General features: G+C 40.4%; 3 protein-coding genes across 8 annotated transcripts in view; 2 read left to right on the forward strand and 1 right to left on the reverse strand.

Moving 5' to 3' along the window:
* The window catches only part of NEK4 (NIMA related kinase 4), a 39,173-nt gene extending 29,529 nt beyond the window's left edge, over positions 1-9,644 (forward strand). Inside the window, exon 15 of one of the 2 annotated variants that reach the window (XM_074344741.1) lies at positions 9,604-9,644. In XM_074344741.1, coding sequence (XP_074200842.1) covers positions 9,604-9,609 — 6 coding nt within the window. In that variant the 3' untranslated portion in view covers positions 9,610-9,644. Of the gene's footprint in view, positions 1-192; positions 1,394-9,603 lie in introns of those variants that run through there. The other variant, XM_074344740.1, reaches the window with a different exon arrangement.
* On the reverse strand, positions 3,471-5,196 carry SPCS1 (signal peptidase complex subunit 1). The gene is made up of 4 exons (XM_010969243.3): positions 5,039-5,196; positions 4,627-4,686; positions 4,460-4,546; positions 3,471-3,965 (listed from the first exon to the last, which is right to left on the reverse strand). The coding sequence occupies exons 1-4, from the start codon at positions 5,072-5,074 to the stop codon at positions 3,840-3,842; spliced, it is 309 nt and encodes a 102-aa protein (XP_010967545.3). The 5' UTR covers positions 5,075-5,196; the 3' UTR covers positions 3,471-3,839.
* On the forward strand, positions 4,041-15,403 carry GLT8D1 (glycosyltransferase 8 domain containing 1). 5 transcript variants are annotated; one of them, XM_074344744.1, is made up of 10 exons: positions 4,041-4,063; positions 9,604-9,657; positions 9,743-9,841; positions 11,694-11,907; positions 13,244-13,361; positions 13,593-13,677; positions 13,841-13,953; positions 14,341-14,507; positions 14,623-14,735; positions 14,875-15,403. In XM_074344744.1, the coding sequence occupies exons 2-10, from the start codon at positions 9,642-9,644 to the stop codon at positions 15,063-15,065; spliced, it is 1,116 nt and encodes a 371-aa protein (XP_074200845.1). In that variant the 5' UTR covers positions 4,041-4,063; positions 9,604-9,641; the 3' UTR covers positions 15,066-15,403. The 5 variants fall into 5 exon arrangements, with proteins under 5 accessions (XP_074200845.1, XP_074200847.1, XP_010967360.2 ...); XM_074344746.1 differs by lacking the exon at positions 4,041-4,063 and adding an exon at positions 5,386-5,531; XM_010969058.3 differs by lacking the exon at positions 4,041-4,063 and adding an exon at positions 5,590-5,740.
* Positions 15,404-15,555: the final 152 nt, after the last annotated feature.

Here is a 15,555-nt window from a genome sequence, read left to right on the forward strand (position 1 = left end):
GTTTGCTCTGTAATTTCTTATGACTTTATTTTTTGATATGTTGACATTTAAAATTTTTATGTAAACAGAACTATTAGTATTCTCCCATAAGGTTTCTGCCTCTGGTTATCATGCTGAGAAAAACCCTTTTAAGAGTACAGAAATATTTTTTTCTATTACATATTGATTTTTTTGTTTATATTTCTCAAATAGGTACGTTTGCGGGAGCACATGGGTGAAAAATATACAGCTTATAGTGTGAAAGCTCGCCAGTTAAAATTTTTTGAAGAAAATGTGAATTTTTGAGAATTTATCTAATTTGCTGCCAGAACTAAACTATTTTCAAAGGTTTTTGGCTTAAACAAAAACAAACCTGTAATAACAATGACTGGAGGCCATCCCGTCCTTATAGCTCTTTGGGGTTTTATTTACCGGGAAAAAATTGGACAAAACAGTAATGTGAAGCAAGCTCACAAAAGAAGAAAGCTTTGGCTCTCTTATTCTCTTGAGGAAAAATCTGTTATACGATGTTTGTTTAGTTACTGTTTACTGAGCCTTAAACCACCAACTTTATATGTAGAACTATTTTTTTAAGGTTCTAATTAGCTTTAATACAGGAGCATAAAATATTGGATTGGAAGTTTTATATTATAGTGATAAATGCAGTAGGGAAAATAACCGACATATACTACTTTTTATTGTTAACAAACTTAGGTAGCAGCTGATAAATTATTTTTTTATAATTCTGGGAGTAGATTTAAAGAATATGAAGTTGTATCTAGTACTTGAGCAACTGAATTCCTTTTTTGCACATTGATGGATGTTTAGCATTTTATTTACATTTAATATGAATTTCATTCAGGATATACAAGAATTGAAACTAGAATGTATTTTGACCCTGTAAATCAGTTTTTACATACTCTAAGATGTATTTTTCCATCAGCAAAAACATTTTTGAACTCTTAATTTCTTTTCTGATTTAGCAATTTTTAAGTAAAGTCCAGATCCTTTTAGTTATGTTGGACATATTTGTCTCCTGAAACTCATCTTCTTGTACTATCAAAATACTGGTTGCCTTCTCATGTTATAAATGTATGTTTGTGTATCACATATGTTATTAGTTGTTTAATAACGGGTAATGCCCTTCTAGGAAACAGTTTTTATAAAATAAAAGTCTTGATTAGTAAATCTTCACTTCTATATTTCAAAGGACAAAAAATGTCTGTTGCTCCATAAATATTTTCAGTTTTTATAATTAAAAATGTATCTTACCTTCCTTGAAAATTACACACACATAAAATAATAAAATGTTCCCTCTCTAGTCCCTTAACAGACCTTTATGTAGTTTGTACTATGTGCCAGAAACTAGGCCAAGAGCTGGGATACAGTGGTGAATAAAACAGTACTCCCTGCCCTTACAGTGTTTATGGCCTGGTTTCTGAAATCTATTAATTTTACTTTGAAGAGTTTGTTAGAACTCAGCTCTAAAGCCATCCAGTCTCAGTGCCCACGTAGGGGCAAATTTTTTGCAAACTGTTGATCTTCCAGAGCTATTTACCATTTCTTGTATGTTTTAGAAATCTACATCTTTCTGGAAAGTCATGTTTTACTAAAGTTTTCTAACTTATTGGTATAAAGTTGTACATATTTTTTTCTTGGAATTAAGAAATCTCCCCATACTTTTTATTCCCATTCTGTTTATTTTTGTTTTGTTTAAACATTCAATTTCCTCCTATTATCTTTTGGTTATTTTGTAGTTTTTTTCTTGAGTACTTAATAATTTTTCAGCTTACTTATTTAACTATAATAAAACACATTTTTTAAGACTGAATTTTCCTCTCAACCTGCCTTTGGCCACATTTGAGAGACTCTTGTATTCTTTTTGACATTAGTTTCTAAGTAGTCAATAATTCTGGTTTTGATTTTGTTTTAGAAGTGTTTCTGAATTTCCATACATTTAGAAAGCCACGGAAATTCTATCTCCTTGCTCCAGCTACATTGCAGTGTTGTTACTGAATATGACCTGCACAGCCTCTATTTCTTGGAATTGTTTCTCCCTGTAGCTCAGTACATGATCCATTATTGTGCATTCAGTAAAGGTGAATTCTGCTACGGATAGGCAGAATCACTTGTCTACTAAATACTATTCAAACCTATATTAAGACCCGATCAACAGAATTTTAAATGGAAATGTTCTACATCTGCATTGATACGGTAGCCACTAGTCACATATAACTGTTGAGCCCTTTAAATGTGGCTAGTTTGAGGAACTCAGTATTTTAAACTTATATACATGACATTGCATCATATTGCACAGCACAGTTCTGTATCATTCACTCAGTAAATACTGAGCACATATAATGTGACATGTACTCTTGCGGGTACTGGGCAAACAGTAGTGAGCAAAGTAAGGCCCCTGTTCCCATGGAGCTTATATTCTAGGGAGGGGAGTTAACAGTATATACTGAGATATATTAAATGCCATGAAAGTGGGTATAGAATGATGGGGCTTACTAATACTTTGATAGGGCAGTAGGAAATGCATCTTTGCAGTGGTTTCTGGATAGAGATCTGAAAGGAGAGAACAAGTCATGCGTACCTGAAGGAAGATATTCCAGGTACATAGAATAAGTGCAGAAGTCAATCTCAATTGCCTTTCCACTTGATCTATCAAAGTCTGAAAGGTAGAGTGTTGGGTCTCCTGCCAAGAGCGCAGCTTTGCCCAGTTCTTGTGTATTTAAGTCTTTGCTTTATACATTTCATGTTTTATTCAACGCATGATTCATAAGTGACATCCTGTAGCTATGAAATGTCCTTTGTCCAGAAGTAATGGTTTCTGACTTTCTAACTATTACCCCTCCTTTCTGCTTGCATCTGCCTAATATATCCTTGTTTCTGTTTTCTACCTTTGGGTATCATTTTGAGAACATGCAGTAATTTGATTTTTAACCTTACTGGGAGCTCTTAGCTTTTTAATCATCTTTATTATACTTATTGATATGCTTGGTCTTATTTCTGCTGCCTTTTATTTTTCTTTCTCTTTTTTAAAAACCTCTTCTGACTTTTGCTATATTAAGGTCTTTGCTTCCTTTTTTTATAACTCATAGTCTGGAAGTCCTATATCCTAGTATTGAGAAATAGAATATTACCTGTAATAACCCTTCTACTCCCAACCCTCATACAAGACCTTAGAACATTTTTCTCTTCAGCCCTCTGGAAAATTTAAAAGGAATTTACAGCTTTATAGGTTTTCACTTTGAACCACTTAGAAGCATGGATTAAATGTTTTTTGCTTAACAACAGCCTTATTTTAGTGGTACCAAAGTACTATTCTACCACAAATTTACGTTAGTTTTATATAGGTGTTTCCTGTCAAGAAGGACATGTAACAGAAGTGGTGCTTCCTGACACTTTCAGAAACATGAACTTCTAACTTTAGCTTTTACTAGTAGTCATGCCTGCAGGACAATGAACAAAAGACTCTTTAGACATTGACTTGCACTGTGAGTTTTAATTGAAAACATTAAAACAGCCTGACTACTCATAATGAATTATAAAACTTTGGTAGTTTAATTGTACTATAATTTATGAGGCATTTATTTTTCATTATTTTGTAGACCTGAAAGAAACTTTGCATACTTGTGTTTTCTGTTCTCCATTTCAGAGAAGGACTGTGAAGAGAAGGTCTAAAATATTTATAAATCAAAACCCAACTGAGAAGTGAAATATAGAGAACAAAATTTGAACACAGCTGAGCATAGGTGATTTTTAGCTCATGTTTGGGGTATGAAAACTGTTTAGCTCATCTCACACAAAACAAAAGCAGGTGCAGTAGTAAAGATGAATCATGAAAACCCCAATCAATTATTTTTAGCATGCCTCTTAATTTTTCTTTCTCCTGGTTTCTTGTCTTCTGTGCCTGAGTCTTGAACAGGTAACCACTTGAGGGGGTGCCGGCGATAAATGGGCCATGGAGGAAGTGTCAGCTAGGCCAGAACAGAGAAAATGCATCAATTATGGCCATTAGAAGTTTAAAAGAGGATTATGTATAATGCCTGGTTCTCAAATGACTCCTATGCTAAAGGTAAAAACTACAAAACTGACATTCCTAGGAAAACTCTGTGCCACCACCCAGACAAAATACTGTAAGTGACTGGAACAAGCCTCATTGTTTACACATATGGCTTTAAGAGCAAAAGAAAGGTGAGGAGGCGAGGAGGCAGCAATGTGAAGACCATAAGGTCTTGAGGTCTAGCTTTGACTAAAAATCCTGCTTGGAGTGCCTGCCAAAAGAAATGAGCTGTATCCTTCAATGCAGTTTCACCTCATCTGACACTATTTGGCATTTACTTTTCCAGTGATAGCAAGGGAAGGATGAGGGAAAAGTTGGTGCCAGTTCTCACTACTAGGTCCAACCAAAACAACGCAATTCGGAAGACCTAAGTTGCCACTAACATCCAAACGCCCACATATTTCTTACCAAACACGAAAAAGCAAATCCTGCCGTAACTATATAGACAGTCCACCCGAACTGTTCAGCCACGTATCCGTAGATAAATCCAACTACCTAGAAACAAAGTATATTAAATACAGTCAAAGCTGGGGGGTGGGGGGCAGGGGAAGAGATCATGCAAAACCAATACTTACTGCAGAAAAAAGAATAATTCCCTGAAACATCTGTTCAGCTAGCTTCTGGCCCTTGTAATCCTAAAAGGAAAGGAAAGCAAAACAAGAATTGGTTCCACCACTGAAGAGGTACAATTCCTGCCCTGACCTCACAGCTTTGGCACTGGGTAATCCCAATATCAGGGGCTCCCCCAAGAACCTGAGCAAGTAATGACATTCTCGGTTTCCCGGAATAACTGAAGCATCCTTACAGAGACTGGGCAGGGGCCTCCTCGTTGGAGAAGAAAGAAGGGGGTATGATTCGGGGGTGAGAGTAGCCATCCCGGTTAGGAACCCGCGCTGCGCCGGGTGGGTCTCGGACAAGGGCTGCGGAACTGCCAGGCTTGCGAGGAAAGTGCAGGGATCTTGGGGCCGAGGCGGGCCGCATCCTCACCATTTGCGTAGGCAGCGAGGTTAGATGCTCCAGCATGACTGGCTGAGGAGGCGGCCGGCGGAGCGACGGCGGCCAGGACTCAGGAACAGGAGGAACCGGGGTCAGCTCTTGCGTACAGCTCCGCAGGCCTCCCCAGCCAGGGTTTGCGATGGCCGCGGCCCCGGAAGCGGATGTCTCCCACACACCCTGGCGGCCCGAGGCCCCTCCCCGTGCCCTCGCTAGGCGACTTGCTCTTTCGGAGTTGGCTGTAGGCCGGCGCCCTGTCCGCGAGGGCTGAGACGCTGGCTGTGGTGGCCGAGCCGAGGCATCACGCGCCCGTGAAGCGTTCGCCTTCAGTGCTACTGGGTCCCGGGAGCCGCAGCTCGGGTCCCCCAAACCGCCCTCTACTGTGCCTGCGCGGCCTAACGGCAGCCGGCGTGCGCCCCGTCTCCATGGCGACGGGCTTTTCTCGGCGAGGACCCCAGCGGCAGGGCTGCCCGGCGGCGCCTGCTCGGTGCGACTTTCGCAGGCCCTGCGGCGGGCGGGTTGGGGGCTGCGGGGCTGCGCCGCGGCCACAGGGTTAGCGGGCGAGCAGACTCGGTCCGGAGAGCAGGGGACGCGGGCGGCCGGGTGGCGGGCTGAGCCCCGGGGCCTGCGGCGTGGGCGCTGAGCTGGCGGGGCGGGCCGGGGTGTGGGCAGTGGCTCCTCCTCCTCAGGCTGCAGGTAAGGACGGCCGCGGGGAGCGTCTGAGGGGAACCGCTTGCTGGAACCCTAGCCCAGTGCCTCCGAGCCTGGGGGTTGGGGGACCCCGGATCGTCGCCCCTTGTGAAACACCCTTAAGGGTAAGGGGGCGTTACTGACCGCCAGAGTTTAGAGGGGACTAACCCAGAACCCATCATCCAGAGAAAAGGGATCTCCTCGGAGTGGGGACCATCTTCTCCCGCCCCTTTGCACCAGTATGGAGAGAGCGCCTACCTGGGGAGTCTCCTGGTTGGCCCGCCAGGCTGCTCGGCGGCTTCGCTGGCCCTCCCAGTAGAGGCCAGCCAAGGGTTCGCACTGCCTCTCTGTCAAGGCTGATGTCTATCTCAGAAGCTTAGGCCCTCCATTGTTACTCTGAGCAAGGTGGAGTACCCACGTTCCGGACAGAAACCATTTTGGGGAACCCGAGTCTGTGGGTTCCCGCTGGCACGCGCTGCTATGCTGTGTTGCGTGTCAGGGTCACAGACGGTGGGATTCTAGGTACTCCAGGGTAGGTGTTACGTGGCTGCCGCCCTCATTCATGCATCAAACATTCCCGGCACTTTTTTTTGTGGGCCAAGATATGCCTGTGACCAACACCAGGCCCTTTCTTGACTCGAGCCCAGAATGCGTCAAGGGAGACAGCCACGTAACCCCAGAAATATAAGCCGGATTAACTCTTGGGTAGCGAGGCCCGGGCGATGTGAGAGCTCAGGGGAGGTGCTGCAGAATGTGGGGTTTGAAGGAGGTTCCTTGTCTCCTGAAAGCCACGTAGGAGCTAGCAGGATGAAGAGGCAGGAGAAGGTGGGTGTATATCCTTAGGGCCTTGTCCACCTTTCAGTCTGGCAGAGACTAAACAGACTTTTTGTTGTAAGTAGAAACAGACATATCCTTCTGTGTTCTCCCTCTTTAAATGCACTTCATGGGGTGGCAGTTGCTGTAGAGACTATGGTATTTGAGCTATGAGGATATGGTGAGAAAAGGAGATTGCCTGTCAGTTTCGATTTGAGATAGATCTGTCGGAATCCATGTCTTTTGTTTGAATTTGTTTTCATGATTATTATCAAAGACTGTTGCCTGTCTGAGCTGAGAACCAGTCTTGCTCGTAGGTTAACAAGATCATTCAACAAACATCACCTATCTACCACCATTTACCAGACATGGTTTTAGATGGCAAGAATACAGTAGTAAACACTTTTCACTGGAGTCCCTTACATTCTAGTTAGGGAAGAGAGAAATAAATAAATAAATGAGATAATTTCATAATAGAGGAGGGGGACTGGTGTACTTTCCTGATGGCCTCTCAGGGGATGGCTAAGGGGACAGAAAGATGACTTTAGTCTTTTGTGACCTCGACAAGACCAGTTTGAATGGAGAAGTATGGACAGAAGTCTGGTTGGAGGAGGCTAAAGAGAGGACAAGAAGAGTGAGTAGAGCTAGAGACTTTAAATCCTTTCAAGCTTTTAGAGTGAGAGGGAGCAGAGAAAGGGGTCTGTGGGTCAACTAGGATATGGGGAATGGTGTCTTTTTTTTTTTTTTTTTTTGGAATTAGCTGGAAGATAGCAGAGTATGCTTATAGGCTGATAGGTGTGTGATCCAGCAGAGAGGGAAAGAGTTTGCTGGTGTTGCACCAGGGAAACAAGATAGGTTGCAGAGCATGAATAGAATGGCCCTCCATGGGAGTATATAGCAACAGGAAGGAAAGCAGAAAAGGCTTCTGAAAATGTGGGTATTAATATAGATAGCTAGCAAGTTTGAAAAAATAGTGTTCTTTCCCCCTAACGTTTCTTCACCATATTTCTGGGTATGCCTGCTGTGTGTGTGTGTGTGTGTGTGTGTGTGTGTGTGTGTGTGTGTGTGTGTGTGTGTGTGTGTGTGTGTGTGTGTTGAGTGATTTGGGATGAAGTGAAGGTTTTATTTCTTAACAAAACAGAAACTTTCATAGTGAATAATTGAATATTACTCATCAAATTGTTCACAGTTGTATACTCTTGCAAAAATATAGCCACTGTTACACGTCCCAGGATGTTACATGCCATTTTGTTTTGAGAATTCCTTCTAATCAGATCAGTGAATTCCATCACGAGGAATAGTACTAGGAAAGGAAATACGGATCAGACACTCCATAATAATTGGCATTGTGTATATTGATAACCGAAAGAGTTTAAGGAACAAGCAGTTTCTGCCATGCTAATCTACTTAAGTACATCAAATACCTGCTAGGATTGTGTTTTTCTTGTGTCTAGCTAACTGGAATAGCACAAATACACCTGCCTCTCGATCCACACACTATTTGTAAATAATTGCTACTGGATGTTCTTGAGCTAAACCACTGCCCTTTGTACCAGTAACTAAATGAGATTTACTCAAGTAAGATCATTTTCTCCAGTCTTGATGGAAGTTGGCTCCAAGCAGGCAGATGTTAGAACTTTGAGCAGTCCCCAGTCTGCCAGTTTCTATGGATAAAGCTCAGCCCTCAGTGAGATTGAGGCGCAAGGCTCTGGTCTATAATGATGTGTATTCTTTAGAGAGGAAGTTCATTGGTATAATATATTTTATACTGTTCTAGAGAGAATGAGAGTGAGAGAAAGGGAGAGTGTGCATGTGCATGTACGTGTTCATGTGTATTTTAGATTGTTTTTTGGGAGTCTGAATTATGTTCTCCCGAATTTGTAATCTGGCCTCTCATCCGAAGTTTTCTTGATATATTTCTCGGCCTTGAGAAACCAAGTGATATGCATACACTTTACTTAAGAGGAAATTAATTCAAACTTACTTTGGTTTTGAAAATACGTTATATTTGAAAGTGCTTTGTAAAATTCATAGCCTTATGTTAGGTACTCCCATGGGCCAAGATGAAGTACAAAAGGATAAAAGTCTCAAATGTAGGCTCACAATATCCTGGTTGCATAAAAACCTGTTTTGAATGAAATATTACCCAGAGATTGTTGTAGAAACTGTTTAATTTAGCTCCACCTACAATTTTATTTCCATTGAATTATTTGTTTTGAAAAAGTGAAGGCTTCAGTTGAGCTGGGGAGCACAAACCACTGGCAGAGTAACAGTATTAGACATCTTTTCTTTCTTTTCTTCTCATTCTTTCTTTTTTAAGACACCACTTTCTTTTTGTTGTTTTTGGAGGGGGGGAATTAGATTTTTTTTTTTTCCAATGGAGGCACTGGGGATTGAACCCAGGACCTCGTGCATGCTAAGCAAACACTCTACCACTGAGCTATACCCTCCTCCTCAAGACACCACTTTCTTAAGAGATGGATAGTTAAACAACAGATAGGAAGCCCTGGGAAGAAGCTCATTTTTTCTAGGAGCAGATTTTTAATTTTGGAGACTCTTGAGCTCTAAACTTCTGATAGCAAAATTGGATTTTATGAATTTTTGTAATTATCTTTCTCTGCTATAGTTTTAGATGATTTGGGAAAATTTTTTTTTCTCTTTTAATTCCAGTTAAAGGTGAATGGGATACAACTTGGAACAGGGATGTTTTGTACCAATGAGTTGACCTTAGTTATAGACAGCTGGGTCCATGTGTAATTTAATTAGGAATTTTAAGTAGAAATTCATTCAGAAAACTTCCATAGTGGTTAGATCCAGGTGTTCCTCTTGGTAGAATTGTATAATATACAAGGCTATCTATTTCTCTTAAGTTATTTGACATATTTTATTATTATGATTACCATAAAAAATTCAAACCCCAAATTGGGTTCTTGGAAACTGTTAATTCAAAATGAGTTTCTGGGAGCATCATATACCACATGAATAAAAGTGTGTAGGCATCTTGATGGACATTCTAATGTACCTACTGACTTTGGGGCCTTGTTTTTGTTTTGTAGGGTTAATAACTAATATTTACATAAGACAAAAGAGAAAGATGTCATTCCGTAAAGGTATGTTCTTTCTATAGTTATGTGGTTTTTATACCAGGTCCAAAGATGGAGAGATGTAATGTAGACTTTCTCCTGTGTGTTTCAGTAAACATTGTCATCCTAGTCCTGGCTGTTGCTCTCTTCTTGCTGGTTTTGCACCATAACTTCCTTGGCCTGAGCAGCCTGCTGAGGAATGAAGTTTCAGGTATGAAAACCCTGAGTAACGCCTTGGTATCTGTTGAGGACCTGGAATTCTGTGTCCCACATCCTAGGTCACATCACTAGATTTAAGGAAAAGAAGGCCTTCTTCTTGGCCATATTACAGAAGCTACTAAAGACTCTGGGAAAGGCAGGTGGTATGCATTGGGCTCTTGCAACCCCACCCTCTTTCCCCTTCTTGGGCAGTTGTTTGCTAAGGGTTTGATCTCACAGAAGATTCCTTTTCACCAAATCAGAGGCCTTAAGAGGAAGGAGCCTCTGTGGGCTATCTGCAGACATTTCTGTAGGGCAGGGCATCAGAAGGTGCGGACAGGTGTCATTGATTTTTGATGCCTGCTCTGTGCACTAGTGTGTCAGTCCTGTAACTTTCCTTCACCTGTTACTTTCCTTTAACAAGTGGAATCATATCAGTAGGACTAGTAGTGAAACAGAATCATTGTCTTGTCAACTGATTAAAAAAGTCACTGTTGTACAGTTTTGCTGCCAGTTCAATTAGTTGTTCATACTGCTTTACTTTGGTTTTGAGGGATGTTTGAGGCTTCAGAGTGTGTATCAGAAATCATTTTTGTACTGTTACCCACTATATCTTTATTTTCACCTACTATACTTGATCAGAGCAAGAAAAGACTAATAGCTTTCCTTTGACTTTCACTGAGTGCTCTGATAGCTTGTTTTATAATTGTGTATATACGTATGTGTATTTACATATATATACACACATAAATGTACATAAAGTAATGCATGCTCCTGGTAGGAACATTTTTGAAAAAGAAAACAGCATTCAAACTCTATGAGGGCAGTTGTGGCTGGTACATAGAAGGTACTCAATAAATACTGAATAAATGATTCATTGCCTAGAGTTAACTAAAATTTTGCCTTAGTAGCTTCCAGTTTTTTTCTGTGTATATTATTTTTTTCTATACAGTTGAGATTATGCTGTATATACACTGCACATATGACATGGTTTTCCAAATAATTATATCCTAAGCATGTCACCATGACTATTGAAACTCTTCATGTATAAATTTAATGCCAGTTTACTTGTTGCCACAGGAAAGTCTTTTGGTACAGTGACTTTCAGACTTTTTTGATGGCAGCCCCACAATAATGAATATTACATACAGCACATACGTGTATTTGCTTCTTGTCTATCTGCCCTTCACAGTGGTAAAGATTTCACAATTTTATTCATGGCTATAACTCCAATGCCTCTATATTGCTTGGCACATAGCAGGCACTGTGTTCAGTGCATGATGAATGAGTAAATAAAGTATTACAAGAGGCAAGAAGGAAGGTTTACAAAACAATACTTGCAGTTGCTGTATGTGATGCAGTCTGGTATTTTCTAAGTCAATGTTCTATTCCAATTCAGGAAGTTTTCATACTCAAATTCTAATTGTGACCAACTAAATTGATTTCATGCCTACTGCATGATTTATGGCTTGAAAAACTGTTTTTAGTTTTCTTGGTTTTTACAATTATAAATAAAATTGTGACTTTTGATTACCTCTCAGATTTTGTCCTTGAGACAGACAAGGGGAATTAATGAGTCAAAGGCCATGTACCCGTTCAAGGGTCTTGATACAAATTGCCAAACTGTAATCTAGATTGTTATATTCCTATCAGTAGTAGTGTATCAGAATTGTCAACTTTTTTTTTTAATGCTTTTTCTAAAAGCCTGGTTACATATGGGAAAACAAAATTTCTGGGCTGTATGCTTCACATTGTAATGAGGGAGAATGAAGTGTCATAATCCTCATTTTACCTCCTTTCACACCTTGGGCTTTGTCAAAAGCTCATGAGATTGGATCACAGTATCTTCTTTGTGTTCTTTGCAGATTCAGGAATTGTGGGGCTTCAGCCTGTAGACTTTATCCCAAATGCTCCCGAACAAGCAGTGGATGGGAGACAAGAGGAGATTCCTGTGGTCATTGCAGCATCTGAAGATAGGCTCGGGGGGGCCATTGCAGCCATAAACAGCATTCAACACAACACTCGCTCCAATGTGATCTTCTACATTGTTACGCTCAACAGTACAGCAGACCATCTCCGGTGAGCTCTGCTTGCCTCATGATTCTGCTTCTAGAGGATGCTCTAGAGCAGGCCAGCTGCCAATCCAGTAATACTCTTTTTCAATGTTTACTTTTTTATATAATTGGGATTATACCACTTATAAACTACACGTTTTTCTGTGTGTCCCCATGATAGCAGAAACATGTTAAGGAACTTGTGTCCAAGATGTAAGTCAACTGTGTCATTATGCACACTAATAATTCAAGCTATTTTTTTTGGTAGAAGACTTTCTCAATGAAGGAAGCACCATGTTGATTTATATTCTCTTACAAGTTCCTTATCTCATGGACATGCTCTTGAGTAATTCTGGTATAGAGTGGGAAGGGATGTGGGAGCAATGGCAAGGTAGTGTGGTGGTGAGCAGACACCGTTCCAAATCCTGACCCAGTCTTTGGGGAACACTACCTAACCCCTTGGAGCCTGTTTCCTAATTTATTAAGTATGGAGTGTAAATATCCAACTTAGAGGATTGTTAAACGAGAAAATACATTAAAAAAACACCTACCACATAATAATCGGTCAGTAAGTGGTCCTTACCAGTATAATTGTGATTAATAGAAACCTAATCTGATACAAGTCTTAACTGTGTTTTGAAGATGTTTTGAATCAAGATTTACATGGTTTATTCCAAGAAACATTGTGTCTAAATTAATAGTGGTCAAAGTTCTAAGACATTTCTGTCCCTTTGCCTTTCTCTGGTTCATGTTTAGTTTATGAAAGTTACTATGAGTTATTTTTCTGCATTTAAAAAACTCAAACTATCTAATATAGAAAGAAATATATTGAAATAAACTACAGAAATAACATGTCTACAAAATACTAATCTGAAATGGAAAAATGTACAGTACTTCTTTAGGGAACACTGACTTTTCCTACAGGCAGTACCTTAGACTTGGTAGAATTACTTGAAGTCATCACAGCAAATTAATGAGTGTATAGATTAACAGACTGACTTACCAGCTTTGTTGATAGCTTTCACTACTATCATACTTTGACTCATTTTGTGTTTTTGGAGGAACAAAAATTGAAAGATTCATGGGATCTTTTCAATTACATAATGAAATTTTCTATAGCAGTAGTAATCAGAAGTATGAGCCTTTGCGAGCACTATTACCATATAATCTTGGTTCAGGGAGGGGCTTTAGTGGTGTATCTCACCGCAGAAGAGGAAACCAAAGCTCAGAGAAGGGGCTTGAAGATACCATGCAGTCCTCAGGATTTCACTTCCATTATGGCCTCACTGGAAAGCACAGATAAGGCTGCAGTATGGGACATGATTATTTAAAACTGATATTTGGTGCTTTATGTTCATCAGGTCCTGGCTCAGCAGCAGTACCCTGAAAAGCATCAGGTACAAAATTGTGAATTTTGACACTAAGCTTTTGGAAGGGAAAGTAAAGAAGGATCCTGACGAGGGGGAATCCATTAAACCAGTGAGTTCCACACACTCTTGTTTGTAACTGGCAGTATTAGGAAATGACTGGAATACCTGAGTAACTGGGTACAGTGCAAGTAGTTCCCCGGGCACCAGGCCTGGGGACTTCTGAGACCTTCAGATGTCTTCTCCTGCATGGAAACTGAGAGCATTCTGGGAGTTTCTAGTAAACAAAAGCACAGCCACTGACAAATCCTGTGCCAATGCTTCTTTCCTTTTACTTTTCCAGTTAACCTTTGCAAGGTTCTACTTGCCAATTCTGGTTCCCGGTGCAAAGAAGGCCATATACATGGATGACGATGTAATTGTGCAAGGTACCAGAGAATGTCACCATCAGTGTTGCTCTCTGCCCAGTGTAGGCTGTAGTGGTTGGTTGTCTTACTTATGGTATCCTATAAAAGGTCATCTTAAGAGGTGGGAGGAATAGGGAATCTTGGGACAACTTCCATTGTAAATCTTAAACCTTATCTATTTCAGGTGATATCCTTGCCCTATACAATACACCACTGAAGCCAGGACATGCAGCTGCATTTTCAGAAGACTGTGATTCAACCTCTACTAAAGTTGTCATCCGTGGAGCAGGGAACCAGGTAAGTTACTTATTAGACCCTTTGCACAGACACTTTGCTCCCTATAATGCAGGTTAATGGGGTAAGAGGCAACAAAATCAGGGAACTCTTAATTCTTTTTTTGCTACATTTACATTCACCAGTTATTTCATCCAAAACTCAAGGCCACTTTCCTACAGATCGGTTCATGGATTTGACAACCTAGTTCTCTCTGAACATCTGGCTTAAGGTTTATTCTAGGTTCCTACTGTCTAACTTGCAATCCCAAATGTCACTTTTATTTGCTTTATGTAGAGCCCTTTGCTAATAATCTGAGAAGTCATAAGTGAACAGAACAGTTATCCAATCAAATTGTATCTATCCTGTGTGAAGCAGTAAACGTACTATATATCCCATTTGTGTTTTCAGTACAATTACATTGGATATCTTGACTATAAAAAGGAAAGAATTCGTAAGCTTTCCATGAAAGCGAGCACCTGCTCATTTAATCCTGGAGTTTTTGTTGCAAACTTGACAGAATGGAAAAAACAGAATATAACTAACCAGCTGGAAAAATGGATGAAACTCAATGTAGAGTAAGTATGTAACTGGCATACCTGTGAAAACTCTTGTATTTCAACCCTAAGTGTCTTGACCAATGGGAACTGGGACTCTTTACTAACATCATGTTTTTTTATCTGTCCCACCAAGAGAAGGATTGTATAGCAGAACACTGGCTGGCAGCATCACAACACCACCTCTGCTGATCGTATTTTATCAACAGCATTCCACCATCGACCCTATGTGGAATGTTCGCCATCTGGGTAAGCAGAAATAACTAACCAAGGGCCTAAGCTAATGAAGTGTCTAAAGAACTCTCCTCAGGGATGGGATATTTATCATTTTCCAGTTTGATGTGGTATGACTAGTATTATCATTTGGCTCTTTTTCTCTCAATGTAAGGTTCCAGCGCTGGAAAACGATATTCTCCCCAGTTTGTAAAGGCTGCCAAGTTACTCCATTGGAATGGGCACTTTAAGCCATGGGGAAGAACTGCTTCGTATACTGATGTCTGGGAAAAATGGTATATTCCGGACCCAACAGGTAAATTCAGCCTAATCCGAAGACATGTGGAGATCTCAAATATAAAGTAAAATATAATTTATGCTATAAGCATTTCTCAGGAAATCCCAGAAGACAGTGTATGTGGGAAGTAACACTTGCTAGGTTTCAACGCCTGTCTGCAGCAACCCACGGAAAAAGACATTTCAGCTGGGTAGAGGGCAAACTGCCCCATCTGGCAGTCAGCTTCCTAGACAGACTATTAACACGCCTCCGTCTGCCTTACCAAGCATTTGCTTACTGACAGTGCTGAATGACCAGAGGTGAATGGACTTAAATGGCAGGTACAGCTAGTTCAACACTGCTGCTTGGTTTTCATTTTATAACCATAGGTTATCTATAAATAAAGTGAATACTACATTTTTCTAAAGGTATGGTTTTTACTTTCAGGTAACTACTTCTGCCTGCTCACTAAGAGATGAGTTGTCTTTTTATAGAATTGAGACACTTTCTAAGTTGACTGATTTTTTTTTCAATGAATGTATCATGATACATATTCAAAATTTATACAGTTTACATCAT

This window comes from Camelus bactrianus, chromosome 17 (assembly GCF_048773025.1).
Source record: "Camelus bactrianus isolate YW-2024 breed Bactrian camel chromosome 17, ASM4877302v1, whole genome shotgun sequence".
Classification (NCBI taxonomy): domain Eukaryota; kingdom Metazoa; phylum Chordata; class Mammalia; order Artiodactyla; family Camelidae; genus Camelus; species Camelus bactrianus.